This window comes from Bos grunniens, chromosome 4, assembly GCF_055505025.1.
Source record: "Bos grunniens cultivar Pamir isolate PY7600 chromosome 4, Bosgru_T2T1.0, whole genome shotgun sequence".
Lineage (NCBI taxonomy): Eukaryota > Metazoa > Chordata > Mammalia > Artiodactyla > Bovidae > Bos > Bos grunniens.
In genome coordinates, this window is record NC_141168.1 from 89,601,000 (window position 1) to 89,617,469 (window position 16,470).

General features: G+C 46.5%; 1 protein-coding gene across 19 annotated transcripts in view; it reads left to right on the forward strand.

Moving 5' to 3' along the window:
* The window catches only part of CDCA7L (cell division cycle associated 7 like), a 211,756-nt gene that overhangs the window by 190,275 nt on the left and 5,011 nt on the right, over window positions 1–16,470 (forward strand). For 10 of the 19 annotated variants that reach the window (XR_015162837.1, XR_015162834.1, XR_015162835.1 and 7 more), the window contains 3 exons: window positions 7,671–7,811; window positions 11,806–11,937; window positions 14,811–15,185. Coding sequence is in view for 14 of the 19 variants with exons in the window: in XM_086397411.1 (XP_086253537.1) it covers window positions 7,671–7,811; window positions 11,806–11,937; window positions 14,811–15,185 (648 nt within the window). In the remaining 5 variants the exon portion in view is untranslated. The remainder of the gene's footprint in view (window positions 1–7,670; window positions 7,812–11,805; window positions 11,938–14,810; window positions 15,186–16,470) is intronic. The other 9 variants (XR_015162838.1, XR_015162836.1, XM_086397421.1 and 6 more) reach the window with 2 other exon arrangements.

Genomic DNA, 16,470 nt, shown 5'->3' on the forward strand with positions numbered 1-16,470 from the left:
TCCAGAGTGTGCCATGAGAATTACCTGCCTGTAGGAAGGAGGTTAAGATTCATACAAGAGTAGCTACTGTGAAATAGGAAAAGTCACATCCCTTAAGACAGGAACGGAAAACGAACTGGACCTTTTATACTAAAAGCATGTTCTGCAGACCAGAGTATGGGAGCTTGTTGGAAACGCAGAATACCAGGCCTCTGGTGTGCTTTTCGTTGTGTTTTTTTAAAATTTTACTGAGGTTTAATTGACCTATAACAGTGTTACTTTTAAAGGGTGCAGGGCAGTGATTCAGTATTTGTAAGACTTTACAACATTCCACTGTGAGTTTATGACGTCTTGTTTATTCCACTGTGTGTGTTTATGACGTCTTGTTTATCCATTCATCTGTTGATGGACACTTGGATTGCCTCTGCTTTGTAGCTTTGCGAATAGTACTATGAACAAGGGAAGGGTCATTTTTCTCTACAACGTTTTTACATTAATTTTTGGCTGCACTGGGTCCTCACTGTTGCTCACAGGCTTTCTCCAGTGGTGATGAGCAGGGACTTCTCTCTGATTGTGGTGTGTGGGCTTCTCATTGCAGTGGCTTCTCTTGTTCTGGAGCATTGACTCTAGGGTGTACAGGCTTAGTTGCTCCTTGACATGGGATCTTCCTGGACCAGAGATGGAACCTGTGTTTCCCGCATAGCCCTTCCTGGGACTTCCTTGGTGGTCCAGTGGTTATTTTGAATTTAAAGTTTTTCTTTTAATTTTCTTAACACTTGGGTGTCCAGTACTTCCACTGCCAGGCACTAGTTAGAGAGATTGTCAGTAACATTTGAAATTTTGACCTTTAAGATGTCCTTGGTGTTCCGCAAAGCACCATGGGTTCTGCCACGTGCCTTCCCTGAATGAGTTTAGATCCAGCCTGTAAATCTTTGGTCCTTAGAATTGGAAGCTGACATTTTATAACTGAGAGATTTCTCACCAAGACTGAAGATTCCTCAGTTCTCTGGGGAGGTTGAAGGTTGAGCATACTGGAGCCCCACGACTTGGTGGCTTTGCGCTGCTGGGGTGCGGGAGTGACCATCCTGCCTGGACTTGAGTCAGCACTGTGCCACGCAGCCTTTCCCTGAGCTGCTGCGGTCATTCCCGCCCGCTTGGTTCCAAAGCCTGTTGAGTTTGAGTTCTTTGGTCCCAGACATGAGCCCCAAGGTGGTTTGCAGGGCAAGTAAGTGAAGTCTGCAGTCGTTTCTGAAGAGGTGCAGTGAATGTGACTACTTTGCATGTAGGTGCTCAGAAATTCTGGGAGAAAGTCCTCTTGGAGAGAAAGGTGACAGCTTGCATCTTTTGACCCCATGCACCTTTCCTAGGAAACACACGTTCCCTGGGGAAATGCCTACAAGACCAGATGCTTGCAAGGATTTATTGATGACCTGCTTTAGGCCAGGCCCATGTCAGGTGCTGAGAACTCCATCCTAGCGTCTTTGTTCCGGTCACAGAATTGAATCTAGGGGCTCCCAGTTGACCTTTGAGGATACACTGTTATCCCAACAAGGACAGAGTGAAAAGATACATACAGTGTATATGAAAGGATAAGGGAAAAAATGGCTGTTTTTAAAAAATTTTGTTGCTTAATCGCTCAGTCATGTTTGACTCTCTGCCACCCTGTGGACTATAGCCCTCCAGGGTCCTCTATCCATAGGAATTCTCCAAGCAGAAATACTGGAGTGGGTTGCCATTCCCTTCTCCAGGGGATCTTTCCAACCGGGGGATGGAACCTAGGTCTCCTGCATTGCGGGTGGATTCTCTACCATCTGAACCATAAGTACTCAGAATAGCACCTTTTGTTACTCTTTACAGTTGAGACTTCTGAGGCTCAGTAGAGTCACACAACCTATTCCAGGTCACATAGCTGTGAATATAAGTCTTTTCACTTTCGAAGAGAATTTTGATTCCTTTCTGGTTGGCTAGACTGCATTTATCCTAATATTATGCAAGGTCAACCACTGTAAGTATAATGCACTAGTTGGGAATATTTAATGTTTTCAGTTTTTTGCTTTTATGTTTTTGGTTTGTTTTGATGTCTCTTTGATTGGCATTGTAATCAGGTGGAACATAAGCTTTGGGGAAAGGTCTGTGTGCTCTGTCCAGGCCACATAATAGCTGTTGAATGGATCACTGCTGAGTGGAACGGGGAAGTGACAAGTCCTGGGGCCTACAGTGTCGACCTGTGTAGCTGGTCTCACATTAGAAGCATGTCCCTGAGGATCCTCCTTCGTCACTTCCTTTGGGTCCCTCGCACGTGATCCTTGCCGCCTTGGTTGCCTCTGTTAGTTTGTTGCACTGAAGACATGTGGATATTTTACAGACTTTTGTTAAATCCCGGGGCTTATGACTGTCTGAAATGCTTCTCTCAATGCCTTTTGAAGTTGGGCAGCAAGAAACGAAGAGCCCTGCATGCCCCAAGAGTGTGTAGCGCTCTGCTCTTTAGAAAGTGCGTTCTTTGCTTCTGGCCCTGATGGGTAATCACAGCCTTGCTCTGGGCACCCCTGGAGCAGACGCAGGAGGAGGAGCAGGGCAGACACAGCTCCCCGCAGTGGCGGCTGTGACGCTGGCCCCAGGGCTAATGCGATTGACCGGGATGCAGTTAGTTTGCATCAGCAGCATCTCCACTCCTTACACATGCGTCCCGTAAGGCATTGGGTGCTCCTTCTTCATTAACTCTTTATGTCAAAGCAGGCTTCTGGGCCAGCGGGGATTTTTGATTCATAGAATGATAAGTCAAAAAGTGCCACTTAAGGGACTGAACTCAACGGCTGTTACGTAAAGTCTAACGTACTTCCATAAGTATCATCTGTGTTTCTCTGCTAAGAGTATTTTCTTGGTTGTATTGGTTCTGATGACTAAACAACAGTAAAACATGTCTTTGAAAAGACAAAGGAGCTAAACACTGTTAAATTCACCTTCTTAAAGGAGGAAGAGTTTTAATTTTTCTCCCAAGAACCGTCTCAGATTTAGGCTCTTTTTTTTTTTTTAGGAGCATCTTAGCATACATGTTAACAGTATTTTTCCTATTGTTAGTGGAACTCTAATTCTGTAAGTGTCTGCTTGTCTCTTGAAATGATTTCATTAGATGGTTTGTAATTAACTGTCTCACATCATTAATCTTGTATTCAGAGTTTGGATTTGTGTTCTCTGGAAGCCAAGTGTTAAACTTCCTTTGGTTGAACCATTGGCCATCTAATCATTGTTACACAGGAATCATTAAAATCATGATAAAAGTGAGCAGTTAGGGATTAGTGATCTCTCAGATGAGCCTGACTGTTAAACTAATTCAATGCACAGAAAACAAGTATCCAAAGAATTCAGGAAGCTTTCGAATACACATCTCTGTGTATGCTAGTGCAGCTGTTACTGAAAGGGAGGTGTGGGGAAACCCTGAAATCCTTTCAGGGTTCCATGAGGACAAAGTTATTGTCATGATAATATTAAGACACTTTTTGCCCTTGTTTGCCATGTCAGTGTTTGCACTGATGCTGCAAAAGCAAAGGCAGGGGAAACTGCTTATCCTTAGCATGAATAAAGGCAGTGGCTTCAAACTGTACTAGTTAATGGCCATCTCTTTCTTCATCCCCATGCCACCAGTGTTAAAAGAAACTGTGTTTCACGTAAGCGTGTCTCCTTGTAGCAGTAAAAATTAGTTTATTAAACCCCGACCCTGAGGGCGCCTCTCTTACGTAGCACATGATGACATGTGGGGCACACGTGAAGTGCCTTTCGTGCCCAAGTACAGCCCTGGGCCGGTTATCTCAGGGAGGAGACCTGGGTCCTAGCAGGACTGTCCCGAGGATAGCACGCATTCCAAAGAAGTCTTGAGCTGGAATGATTGCTGTTGTCAGTGGTGTTGGGAGCTGTGTTGGTGGGATGTCTGAAACTGTTTAGTGTGTATTGTGGATAGAGCAAGTGGGTAGGTCTATGAGAAGTACCGGAAATTGGGGTTTTCATTGCGGGGAGGGAGATACTACTGAGGGAAATGAGCGAGAATCCTGTCATGCTGGGTATGAATTCAAGATGTCACACTGAACTTAGATGGAACATATTTATGACACCTTTGCTCTGTCCTACCTTCCCTGATGGCTCATTTGGTAAATAATCTGCGTGCAACACAGGAGACCCGGCTTTGATCTCTGGGTGGGGAAGATTCCCCTGGAGAAGGCAATGGCACCCCACTCCAGTACTCTTGCCTGGAAAATCCCATGGACGGGGGAGCCTGGTGGGCTGCAGTCCATGGGGTCGCGAAGAGTCGGACACGACTGAGCGACTTCACTTTCACTTTTCACTCTCATGCATTGGAGAAGGAAATGGCAGCCCACTCCAGCGTTCTTGCCCAGAGAATCCCAGGACGGGGGAGCCTGGTGGGCTGCCGTCTATGGGGTCGCACAGAGTCGGACACGACTGAAGTGACTTAGTAGTAGGAGTAGACTTTAAAGAAGTCCACGAAACTACCTGGGAGGGAGGGAGAGAGGGACAGACCGGAAGAGAGAGAATATTACATTGCAGGAGAATACCACCTAGTATATGAAAGAGGAATAGTATTAATATTTGAAAATCATTTTGTAACCCTTGAAGTGGTAATTGATTCAGATGAAAGTTAACAACTGAAACTGCTCTCAGAGAGAATGGATAGTCAAATGTCTATCCAGAATGTCAAATGTCACCCTAGTTATTAAGTACCAAGGGCTATAAAGATGCTTTTGCTAAAAAGATACCTGGCAGACCCCATTTTAACCTGATGGTCAAATAACATCAGCACTAAAGGCAAAACCAGGTGTCTTGGGTTACCTGCAGAACACAGCACTGCCCACAAAGTAGTCTGGCCCAAAAGAAGCAATCTTGAGTCTGACTGTGCCTCTAGATCTAACCACCAAATTATAGGAAATCCAAAGGGACCGAAGAGTCTGTTAAATACCATCCTGGGGCTGCAAAAACCAGAAAACCAAACACCTCTAGACTCAGGCAAACTCTACAGTCAGAAGAACCAGTTTCTTCAAAGATGAGTTGTGAGAAGACAACACGAAGGAGACATGAGAAAGGACTTGAGATGTACTGACCAACGTATGGACCTTATTTGGATCCTGATACAAATACATTTGGGAGTAGAAAAAAATAAGTTAATAATTCTGGACACAGACTCTATATTTGCTGCTAACACAGGGTGAAATTACAGTATATTTACAGTGTTAAAATTGGAAGGAGGGCAGTTGGGTATGGATACAGATGGAACAAGACTAGCTATAGATGAATCATTACTAGGGTATTCCCATGTGTGTTCATGATACTATTCCATATACTTAGGAATATATTTTTATATATTTTATATATATATAGTTTTATATTCCTAAGTATATATTCCATATATTTTTATATATGACAGTTTTATAATTAAAGATACTGCTAATTAATAGGAAGGCTGCAGTCCATGGGGTCGCTGAGGGTCGGACACGACTGAGCAACTTCACTTTCACTTTTCACTTTCATGCATTAGAGAAGGAAATGGCAACCCACTCCAGTGTTCTTGCCTGGAGAATCCCAGCGACAGGGGAGCCTGGTGGGCTGACGCCTATGGGGTCGCACAGAGTCGGACACGACTGAAGTGACTTAGCAGCAGCAGCAGCAGCAGCTTGACGTTTTGCACCTCTCAATACAAAGCATTGAGAAACACATGTCCTCTGTATAGAACTGGCGCCAGTAATATTTAACTTGAATCTATCAGAAAACAATCAGATCAGCTCAGAATGTGTGATTCTACAAGGCAGTTTTCTTGGGTTGTTTAAAAAACGTCAGTGTTACAAAATGCAACAAAAAATAGTGTCATAAGAGGACCATCAAATGCAATGAGTGATCCTTGTTTGAGTGGATCCCTTTTGCCCTTAAAAAGTTATGAAAGACATAACTGAAAATAATAAATTATATTATTGAATAAGTATTATTTTGGGTAAGATTATAGTTATGTGATCCTGTAGGAGAATGTCCTTATTCTTGGGAGATGTGTACTAAAGTATTTTAGGGTGAATTGTATGGTGTCTGCAAATTACTTGAAACATATGTGGATTCAGTTCAGTTAAGTCACTCAGTCATGTCCGACTCTTTGCGACCCCATGAATCGCAGCACGCCAGGCCTCCCTGTCCATCACCAACTCCCGGAGTTCACTCAGACTCACATCCATTGAGTCAGTGATGCCATCCAGCCATCTCATCCTCTGTCGTCCCCTTCTCCTCCTGCCCCCAATCCCTCCCAGCATCAGAGTCTTTTCCAATGAGTCAACTCTTCGCATGAGGTGGCCAAAGTACTGGACTTTCAGCTTCAGCATCATTCCTTCCAAAGAAATCCCAGGGCTCATCTCCTTCAGAATGGACTACTTGGATCTCCTTGCAGTCCAAGGGACTCTCAAGAGTCTTCTCCAACACCACAGTTCAAAAGCATCAATTCTTTGGCGCTCAGCTTTCTTCACAGTCCAACTCTCACATCCATACATGACCACAGGAAAAACCATAGCCTTGACTAGACAGACCTTTGTTGGCAAAGTAATGTCTCTGCTTTTGAATATGCTACCTAGGTTGGTCATAACTTTCCTTCCAAGGAGTAAGCATCTTTTAATTTCATGGCTGCAGTCACCATCTGCAGTGATTTTAGAGCCCAGAAGAATAAAGTCTGACACTGTTTCCCCATCTATTTGCCATGAAGTGATGGGACTAGATGCCATAATCTTCGTTTTCTGAATGTTGAGCTTGAAGCCAACTTTTTCACTCTCCACTTTCACTTTCATCAAGAGGCTTTTGAGTTCCTCTTCACTTTCTGCCATAAGGGTGGTGTTATCTGCATATGTGGATTAGGTTGCCTCATATTAAATCACTGTTTTCCTAGGTTGGAAACATTCAAATATCAGCAGATGCCTAAGGTTCAATCTAATATTTGTTGAGAGAAAGAGAAAAAAAGCAACTGGGGGTTCCAGGTGAAGCACATACAAATGTTTGTGCTATTCTTTGACCTTTCTGTGTGTTTGAACTTTTTCAACATAGTTGGGAACAAATAGGTAGTCAACATATAAAAATGAACTCTCAGCAAATACATGTTTGTTAGATTAAGTGTGCTAACAACATTCTCTCTGGGAATAATTGCCTGTAATAGTGTTTAATAGAATTAATTCTAAACTACTTAAATTGATTCAGAATATAGAAAAGAAATCTTTATTTCATTATATGAGCTTTCATATGACAAAGAAAAGAAAAAATAACTATAGGTGGAAACTAAGAAAAGAGGAGCTTAGTGATAAGGAATATAATTTTTTTACATGCATGACATTTAAAGACAAATCCACTGTAGGGAAGAATGTTCTTATTTTTTGTCTAGAGAAAAATGCCTGTTATCTAAATATGTATGGCCTTGACATTCCTTGTAAGATAGGATATAGCTCTAGAATTTGAAGAGAAAAACTCTTCTCTTCTACCCCTTCCCTGGTTGCCATGAGGTGTCAGTTGAGGCACATTTTGCTCATGGTTATTGGGGTCTTATGAGCAGCCATGGCAGATGGATGAAGTCATGGGATGGTAATTCCTGCTCCTTGAGAAAATTTCCCTAAGTGAATATAACAGTCCCTGATTTTGTTCTCCTTTTTTTTCCCAATTCAAAACAGATCCCTAAGGAAGTGGCTGACATCTTTAACGCCCCCAGTGATGACGAAGAGTTCGTTGGTTTCCGAGATGATGTTCCCATGGAAACCCTCTCATCCGAGGAGAGCTGTGATAGTTTTGACTCGCTGGAGTCAGGGAAGCAGGTATGGGTGGGTCCTTCCAAGGCATGCATTTGTCTGGAAGCCTGGATCTTGGTTTGGATAATGTTTTATATGAACATGGTCTTAAATTGGTGGTATCAGTTAATTGTTGAGCATCTTATTTTATCGTTCGTGCCTTCACGTTTTAAGAATCTGGTGAGGGTGCCTCGCTCAATTTTGCTGTTTGAATCCTTTCTATGTACAAGATTCTTTTTCCCCAGTGAAGGCCTCACACGATCAGATCCGCTCTCTTCGCCCCTTTGGGGCCGCAGCCCGTGGTGAGGCTGTACTGGGAGTGCTCCCACCCAGCTGGTGGGGGCAGGCGGGTCCCGTGGGAGTGTGTGCTGACCGTGCGCCTGGTGCCCCTGCCGTGGGGCTCCATCTGCACCTCACTCATGGAATTGCTGGCAAAAGCATGATTCTTCATTAATTCCTTTGATCTGTGGTTGACACAGATTACAGTTCTCAGAGAGGTAGATTCCTGAAGGTTTGTGTTGTGACTTAGTAAGAGTGTGGCCGGAGTATGCAGCCTTGTTCTGAATTCAAAACGGCACTCAGAATTCCTCATCCTCCCTGGACCACAGCCTCTTCTCACAGGCAGTGAGTTAAACCCCCCCAGCTTCTACTGGGCGATAGCAGAGGGAGGCAGTTAATTATATAAGTGAAGCGCCCGTGTCGTGGCCGTTTGTGGGGCCCTCAGCTTACTTGATGCCTCTGCAGCGTGTGGCCCCCTCAGCGCCTGCTTCCACTGCCCTGGGTCTCTCTCTCCTACACCTTCTCTTCTTGGTGGGCCTCCCTTCCACTTCCTGTCCCCACATGTGGCTGTTCTCCACAGTTTCGTCTTCAGACCTTCCACTTTGGCCTGGTCTCAGCCGTTGCCTCCTGTTGTTCATGGTGTAGCTTTTCTCTCCAGCCCCAGATGTACTTCTGATAGCCGCTAGGATCCATCTTCATTGTTCGAGGGAAATAGGAAACTTAGCATTTCCTGCTGCGCTGGTTGTCTGTCTTTGGAGCTCTTGACCCCTCCCGCTGCTCGCCCATCTCGTCAGGGCGTTGAACGTCTTCCGCGTTCCTCACCTCATCCCTTCCCTGCTCTGTTCTCTTCAGCCGTCGTGGTCCTCCTTCAGCTGAGCTCCGGTCACCATGCTCCCTCATTCAGAACTCACCAGTCCCTCCGTTTGAGTGTGCTCGGGCAGTGAGGGCGGCCTGTTGGGTCCACCCCCGCCCCCCGAGCAGTGGGGGACACGTGGACGGTGTGAGCGTGAGGGTGGTGGGCAGCGGGCATCAAGGAACAGAGCGGCTGCTCCTGCTTCCGTCATGCCTGCCCCAGGGCCCCCCCGCCCCCAAGCCCACCCTCTCCTCACGCCTTCTGTGGCCCAGGACGACACGCTTTTCATGTCAAGTACACTAAATTCATGTGCCTCCCTGGGAACGTGCAGGTACTGTTCCAGTTTCACAGATGATGAAGCTAAAGCGTGGGGAGGTGAGAATGGACAAGTCCCCACATCTGGGAAGTGACTGGGCTGCGATGTCTCCTGTCTCAGAGCCCCACTTCTCAGCCTGAGGCTTCCCCATCTCTTACCCTCAGGCTCAGCTGCAGTAGCCGCCCCTCCGCATGCACCCTCCTACCCCCATGCATTCCCCGGGCTCCTCATCCTGCCTCTGCGCTCCCAGCGCTTTTCTAGCCTTGACCCCAGTTCAGATCCAGGTCAGACGCTGCTGTGAAGCGTCTGTGAAGTCTCAGTGGATTTTCTTACTTTCTCTGCACCATGGTGCTGTGTCTCCCTTACAACGCTGATCCTCGCCATGGTGACCTGGGGACTTGTCTAGCTCCCTTACCAAGTGGTAAGCTCCTTGATGGAAGAGGCTCACATTTGAACCGTCTTTCCAGCTTCGCTAGATCAGATCCTTCCTCTGGTTTCCTGCACGCAGCACCCATGGACGAAGGATCCTGGTCTCCATGCTCCATGTCTGACCGGCTCAGCTGCCATCACTTTCCAGTCTGTTTCTTCATGTTCTGTGAGCTTCAGAAGAGGAAAACATCACCGTTCTGTTAGTTCCTCTTCTGATCTGTCGTTTGCTTACGTTTTTATCATGGTAGATATAGGTCAGCCAGGCCCATAACATATTGCCTGGTACTGATTTTAAAAGATAACAGCCAGTTTTCGGAGAGCAGAGAGCTGTGTAAAGGTTGTAACCAGCAACGCAGGAGGCTGTGTGGAGTGGTTGTTTGCTACGTCGTACAGACCCTTGCTGAAGACAGGTTTCACACCCTGTGAAAGCAGGAGCCTTGGTTTAGGACTGCGGCCGAGCTGGTTTTCTCCATCAGAACTGGCCACCAAAGTCCTGACCTCGCCCTGGCTGACCGCTGCCTGTGAGACTAGTTCACAGCACTGGAGGAGCCAGAGGACTGTGGGTGGGAACTGCTGTCCCCAGGCGTGACCCGCTTGGGCCCAGCAGGGATGTTTGGGAGGCAGTGAATATGCACAGGGCCCCATAGCCCTCGGGAGCCTGTGCAGCAGCCCGGGGCTCTCGGGCCAGGTGTTTCCTGCCCTCGGAGGTGGTGGGTTTCCTTGGGAGCCCACCACAAGCACCGTTCTTCCTTCATGATAAACCCTGGCCTGTGCTTCCCTGCCCCCACCGCGTGGGCTCCCGATCCCATTCTGTCCCCCAGAGAGAAGCCCCGTGAGCTTGCACACAGTCTGTGCAGTGAGTTCTGATGCTGGTCTCCCCGAAACACAATTTGAATTTCACTTTAAAGAAACTTCTCTTCTGTGGTGATTTTTTTTTTTTTTTTTTTTAAGCAGCTGCACCACAGCTATCAACAAAGGAACAAAATAATTTAGCTCAGCACACTCACTCCAATTACCCATAATAATTCATAGGAGACATTTTTAAGCTTAAAAAAACATGCTGGATATAGGCATTTCTTTCTCTGTCCCCCTGGAAGTTTTTTCCACTCATCTATTATATCTATTTTTCTCCAGAGATTATCTGAGCTCAGATAAGTATGTAATTAAAGTCAGGGAGAAGGCGGTGGGGGGAGAGATTCTCCAGCCGAGAGTGGTGTGACGAGGGGTCACTGCTATATTGGGTGTGGGAGGGAGCGACGCCAGTGGCAGCTGGGGACGCGGGCTCCAGGCTTGGCTGCCGGCTTGGAGGAGGCTGGTTTGTGGGTCCCCGTTCTGTCCCTAGATTCATTCTTTCCCCCTCCTTTCTTTCAAGTTTGCGACTTACTTCTGTGAGTTCAAAAGATAGAAAAAGTTAAATGTCCTTTCTGAGCCATCTTCCCTGGGGCTCACTTGCTGTCTGGGGGTGGCGGCGCCTCTCAGCTCCCACGAGAGAGACAGGGCCTTCTGGGGGTGGGAGGGCTGGCGCTCATCCGTCAGTCCCCTGTGGTGGTGGGTGATGAAGCCACTGTGCCCACTCAGCGGTGGGCGGGGAGGGGTGTGGAAGCCTGTCCCTGCCGGGAAGCCTGCTCTGTGTGAAGGGTCGTCTCCCCTCGGAGGAGCCGAAGGGTCCTGTTAGACGGGAAAGCCAGCGTGTGGGGAAGCTGGGTTTTCTCCTGTCATCTCCTCTAGTACATTTCCCGTTCTGTGTGAAAGTGGACGTTTCTGATGGCCCGTGCTGGAGGGAAAAACTGAATTCCATCTATCCTTACTGGTCACCCAGCTGACACGGGCTGTGGCCATTCTGATTTTTGGAAATTGTTCAATTGGTGGGTCTAAATTTTGTGTGTGTCTGTGTGTTTATTGTGTTAAAATATACATAAGATTTACCATTTTTAAGTGCAGGCGAGTCCCCAGTGTCCTGCCTGCAAGACCCTTGAGCGGCCCTGAGCACCTTCACAGTGTCTCGTGGCCTCCGCCATGGTCTGTTTCCAGAATGTTTCCATCATCTCAGACAGAAACTCTGTACCCATTAAACAGTCACTCCCATTGCCCCCGGCCTCTGTTTTTCCTTTTTTCCATGACACGTATGTGTGTTTTCAATTTAGCAGGATGTGCGTTTCCATTCCAAATACTTCACAGAAGAGCTCAGAAGAATTTTTATAGAGGACACTGACTCAGAGATGGAAGATTTTGAAGGATTTACGCAGACTGATCTCAATGTTAATAGTAACCCAGAGGTAATGGGAATAATTATCCACGTGAGGGAGTGTGGGTTGTAGTATTTTTAGTCCTGTTTCTGAATTGTACTGTTACTTGTAAGAAGTCTCTTCACACATGAAAAGGTTTTACTTTTTCTTACATGTTCATCTTCTAAGCCAGTTAGCAAAATGTAAAAATTGGCTATTCCAGGGTGAATTCCTGGTCCAGCGATCCATTCTGCTCTTAGGGGAAATCTAGTTATCTTTCCCAGGTACTTTCGGAGTTTGGGGGTGTGTGTCTCAGGCGTCCCTTACTGTCCTTATCGGAGAATTTAGTTCAGATGTTTTGCACCTCTTCTCTCTGAAAAGAGGAGGGTCTGTCCGAGAGTAGCAAGTTCCTGAAAGTCATTTCTTGTTGTGCAGTAAGTAATGTTCTTGGGTTTGGAGTTACTTTGGCAGAAATTTAGCTGTGGTACAAACATGAGGGTTCTCTCTGTGCATCCTTGATTTGGATCACGCTGTGGTTTTTACTGATACTGATACCCTGGGCCTGCCTGCTTCCGAAGGGAACCCCTCAGCACTTTGCCATCAAGAGACTTGATGGCTGATCTCTTCCTCTTATTCCCTATGTTCAGGCCAGTTTGCTGCCAACCAGCATTTGAATGTCAGGGTAATTTTGAAGAACGGCCTTTGGATTTTTAAGGCATAAATGTTTTATCCTAACTGAAAAGTAGCAGCATACATTTAGCTCAGAAAATCAACACACCACTTCCTTCTGTGGTATCAAGGTCAAGGAGAGGGAGTTTAGGCTTGTCATGTTAAGGAGTCCCCAGGGAAGCACTCCCACGTGGAACCTGTGCAGAGGGTCAAATATGCTGTGATCAGAAGGGTGGTTTTGGCCTTTGTCTTTTCCCAGGGGGGCCCTTAGCCCGAAAGCCCTGATGGTGGTTTTGCTGTGAATAGCAGCACAGAGTGGTGCCAGCCTGTGGGCCCCAGCCCCCTGCCCCGAGGGTTTCTTTACAGAGGTTATGTGTGTGCTGGCCAGCAAGCCTGCAGTTCCTTGCCAGCAAGACACCGCGGTCCTTCCAAATTTAAACACATCACTAAGAGTAGATGATTACCTTCGGGTCTTCAGCTAAGTAATGTCGGGGTGTTCAAAGAAGTTGTTTCCAGCATGGGAATGCAAATTAGCCCCAAAGTCCATTTTTTGTCTCTCCCCTCTCCAGAATCTATCCATCTGGGGAGTGAATTGTGACAGTTTATGTTGACTCTGATATAACTCACAGCTCAGGGCAGGTCCACCTGCATATTTTAAAATTCAGTGAGAAAACAAGCATTGTTGCCTCCCTGCCCAGCCCCCTTCCCGCCCTGGTAAGGAGTGGTGAGACCACCTTTTGAGGGTATGACTCTGTGTTGGTGTCTAGGGGTCAGCTGGCCACACGCGACCCCTCCACAGCTATGGCATCAGCCCTCAGGCCAGAGTCCCGGCTGGTGTTCAGTGCGTGCTTTCCCTGCTTCCGTTCTTTGTAGTAACCTGCTCCATATCCTTGGTAGAGACGTGGAGGTGGGTTAAGTGACGATTACGATAAATGAATAAAGCCAGTTGGGGAGACACTTCTGTGAAGTCATCCAACAGTGTCTTCATCCAGCTCACCATTCTCCACAGCTACTAGCGTGGGAACTGCAGGATATGAAACAGATCAGTGTAATCTTAAGTCTGCTTGGTTTGTTGTGCGTTGATACATACCCCATGGTTTGGATGTCATCTCTTTTTGCCGCCTCCTGTGGCCTTATTTTTTGAGTCCAGCTGGAATGTGGAGTGGGGTTGGACACTGAGGAGCAAGCAGAGTCATGTACTGAATCCCGGGCCTCCTCCTGGTGCTGTTCTCAAGTTCTCCTCACAACAGGAACCCCTGACAGAGGTTCCCCAAGCTACACTGTCCAGCCCGTGGTCAAGGAAAGATGCTCAGGCCATGACCTGGGTCTTAATATTGAAACCCATCTGCTGTTGTTGAGTCTTCTGCGTCTGAGATGTCACCTTGCTTTCCATTCTTACTGTGTTTTCCCGTGTAAAACCAAGTTATGATTTCATACTGGAGACCTACACTGAGTGGAGACTGAAATTGGGACTGTGAATTTCTTAAGCTGACTGGGCGGGTGCCTGCAGCTGCGGCCCTGCAGAGCTGTCTGCCCGATTGCACCCCCTGGCCCTGCAGGTTACAGAAAGACGGGCTGCCCTAGAAAAAGGACCCAGCGTGTCCTGGGGACAAGGTTCCCCCACTGCCCCCGATGGTGGATTATCCGCCTGCTCCTTGGTCACTTCACTAAAATGAAGTCGTTATCCTCTGTTTCTCTTTTTCATGAATCCTCTCGCAGCATTTAGGGCAGGATGATATTTTGTTTTTCACTTAGCACTCTTATTCTGTCTGAACACACCTCCTAGGTCATGCACACCCTGTTCTTTGACTGTTCCCACATTGCTGGGCTCCCAGATGTGCCCACTTGGTGGGTCAGCATTTTGCTTCCAGCCTGATGCTCTGAAGAGAACACAGCCAGTGTGTGTGTCTGGGCCACAGTGTGAAGTCTTCAGCCTGCTATTTGATTTTTGTCCCAACAAACTACTTACGTGTTTAACTGAAGAGTTCAGCGGGAGTGACCAATAGGAAGGGGGAGCACTCAAGTAGAGAAGGAAATGGTGACCCACTCCAGTACTCTTGCCTGGAGAATCCCAGGGACAGAGGAGCCTGGTGGGCTGCCATCTATGGGGTTGCAGGGAATCGGACACGACTGAAGTGACTTAGCAGCAGCAGCAGCACTCAAATATTCACTGTTTTCCTAAAATAGAGCGGTTTTAAGTGTGTCTTTGCGAAGGTTTGCCATAGACACTTTGTTCTTTCTCTCATTTTCATTAGCTTGTGGAGTCAGATTTGAGTGACGACAGTAAAGAATCTTTCGTGAGTGGGGAAGAAGATGACGATGAAGAAAAGGCTACAGCTCGAAGAAGCAGGCCTAGAAGAAGCAGTATTGGTCTTCGAGTAGCCTTTCAGTTCCCCACCAAGAAACTGGCAAAAAAAGCTGATAAGAACGGTTCTGCAGAGCCTCTGTTTCCTGGGTCACGTTTACAGGACAATAAAAAAATGATTCTTGGAAGGAAGACCAGCTGCAGGCAGGAGAAGGAAAGTGAGGACTCTGCCTCTGAGTCTGAGGACGACTCCCGGGATGAGGGCCAGGAGAGCTCGGATGCTCTGCTGAAGAGGACCATGAACATCAAGGAGAACAAAGCCATGGTGAGTCTGTGCGTCCTGGCCGCCGCCGCCGGGCTCCCGGAGCTGCGCCCCTCCACAGCTGCTGCAGCTTCTGCCAGGAAGCCTACTCTGGGTTTTGCGGGTTCTTCCTCTTTTCCTGGACTTGGAGCGGTCATTGCCTGACTAGCTCTGGGTTGGGAAGAGACTCCCAGGACCTTCCACGGTGCCCTGGACTCACACTAGTTACTGTTGATCAGATTATGTTGCAAATGTACAGTGGTTTAGAGACAAAAAAGCCTGTCCCAGCAGAAGGGAGCAACGTGTAAATAGGGTGTCGTGAAGCCCGCGGAACAGCTACTTGTGCGGGCAGGCAGGCAGCTTTCAGCCTAGCTGTTGCACTTCGGAGATACCAGGGGAGGAACGAAAGGGGTCTAGGCATTAAAACACCCACGGAGTTCTGAATCACTTTATAAATCCATACATGTGTATTCAGTTTTTCTATATATGGTCAGTAACTAGTTTGCTTCATAATTTTTATATATACAGAATTTAAAAAATAATTCTATCAAACACTTTTAGTATTTTGGTATACTTTTTATTTTCTTTTAAAAAAGCATAATGATGCTGTATGTGCAGTCTTAGAATATGTCTAATAAGTTACTTAAGGAAATACAAATTTTAATATAAATTTTACTTTTGGGTAAAGTTTATCTAGAGGCATAGTAGTCTTTAGCTAAGGAAAAGTTTTAGGATTGTATTTCTCCGCATCTCCGCATGAGAACTGTGTTCTTCATGATTTTGTTAGTGACACCCATACATCTATTTGATTGGCACTTAATGCTTGTTGTTTTGGTATTTTTAGGAATATTTTCATAAATTTTCATTGATGAGAAATTAACCAGCCTGAAGAATCAGTGTTTGGAGCTCTCAGTAACTGTCAGAATGGTCTAATTGGGCATTTTCTGTTTTGAACATGATGACACTTGATTCGGGTGGGCAGAGTGGTAGGTTCCACGGTCATACTACGAATTAGTGGCGCAGTCCTGAGTCTAACCCTGTGCTCCAGGCCTTGATCCTTCCAGGACAGTTTTCATTGTGTCTGGTCCTTATACACAGGGAACAGACATAGATTTTATTCCTCTGATAATTTCAGCATCTCACCCAGGAGATAAGAATCATTACATGTGAGGTGAGGTTAAAAATATAACGACTCGTCAGATCTTACGTAAACTACTCAGGTTTTTCATGGCTACAAACTCCAAAGACTTGTGATAACCTGTTGGCTGAAGTAGACTTAGTAATATTTATGCAAGACTCTATTTTTTCT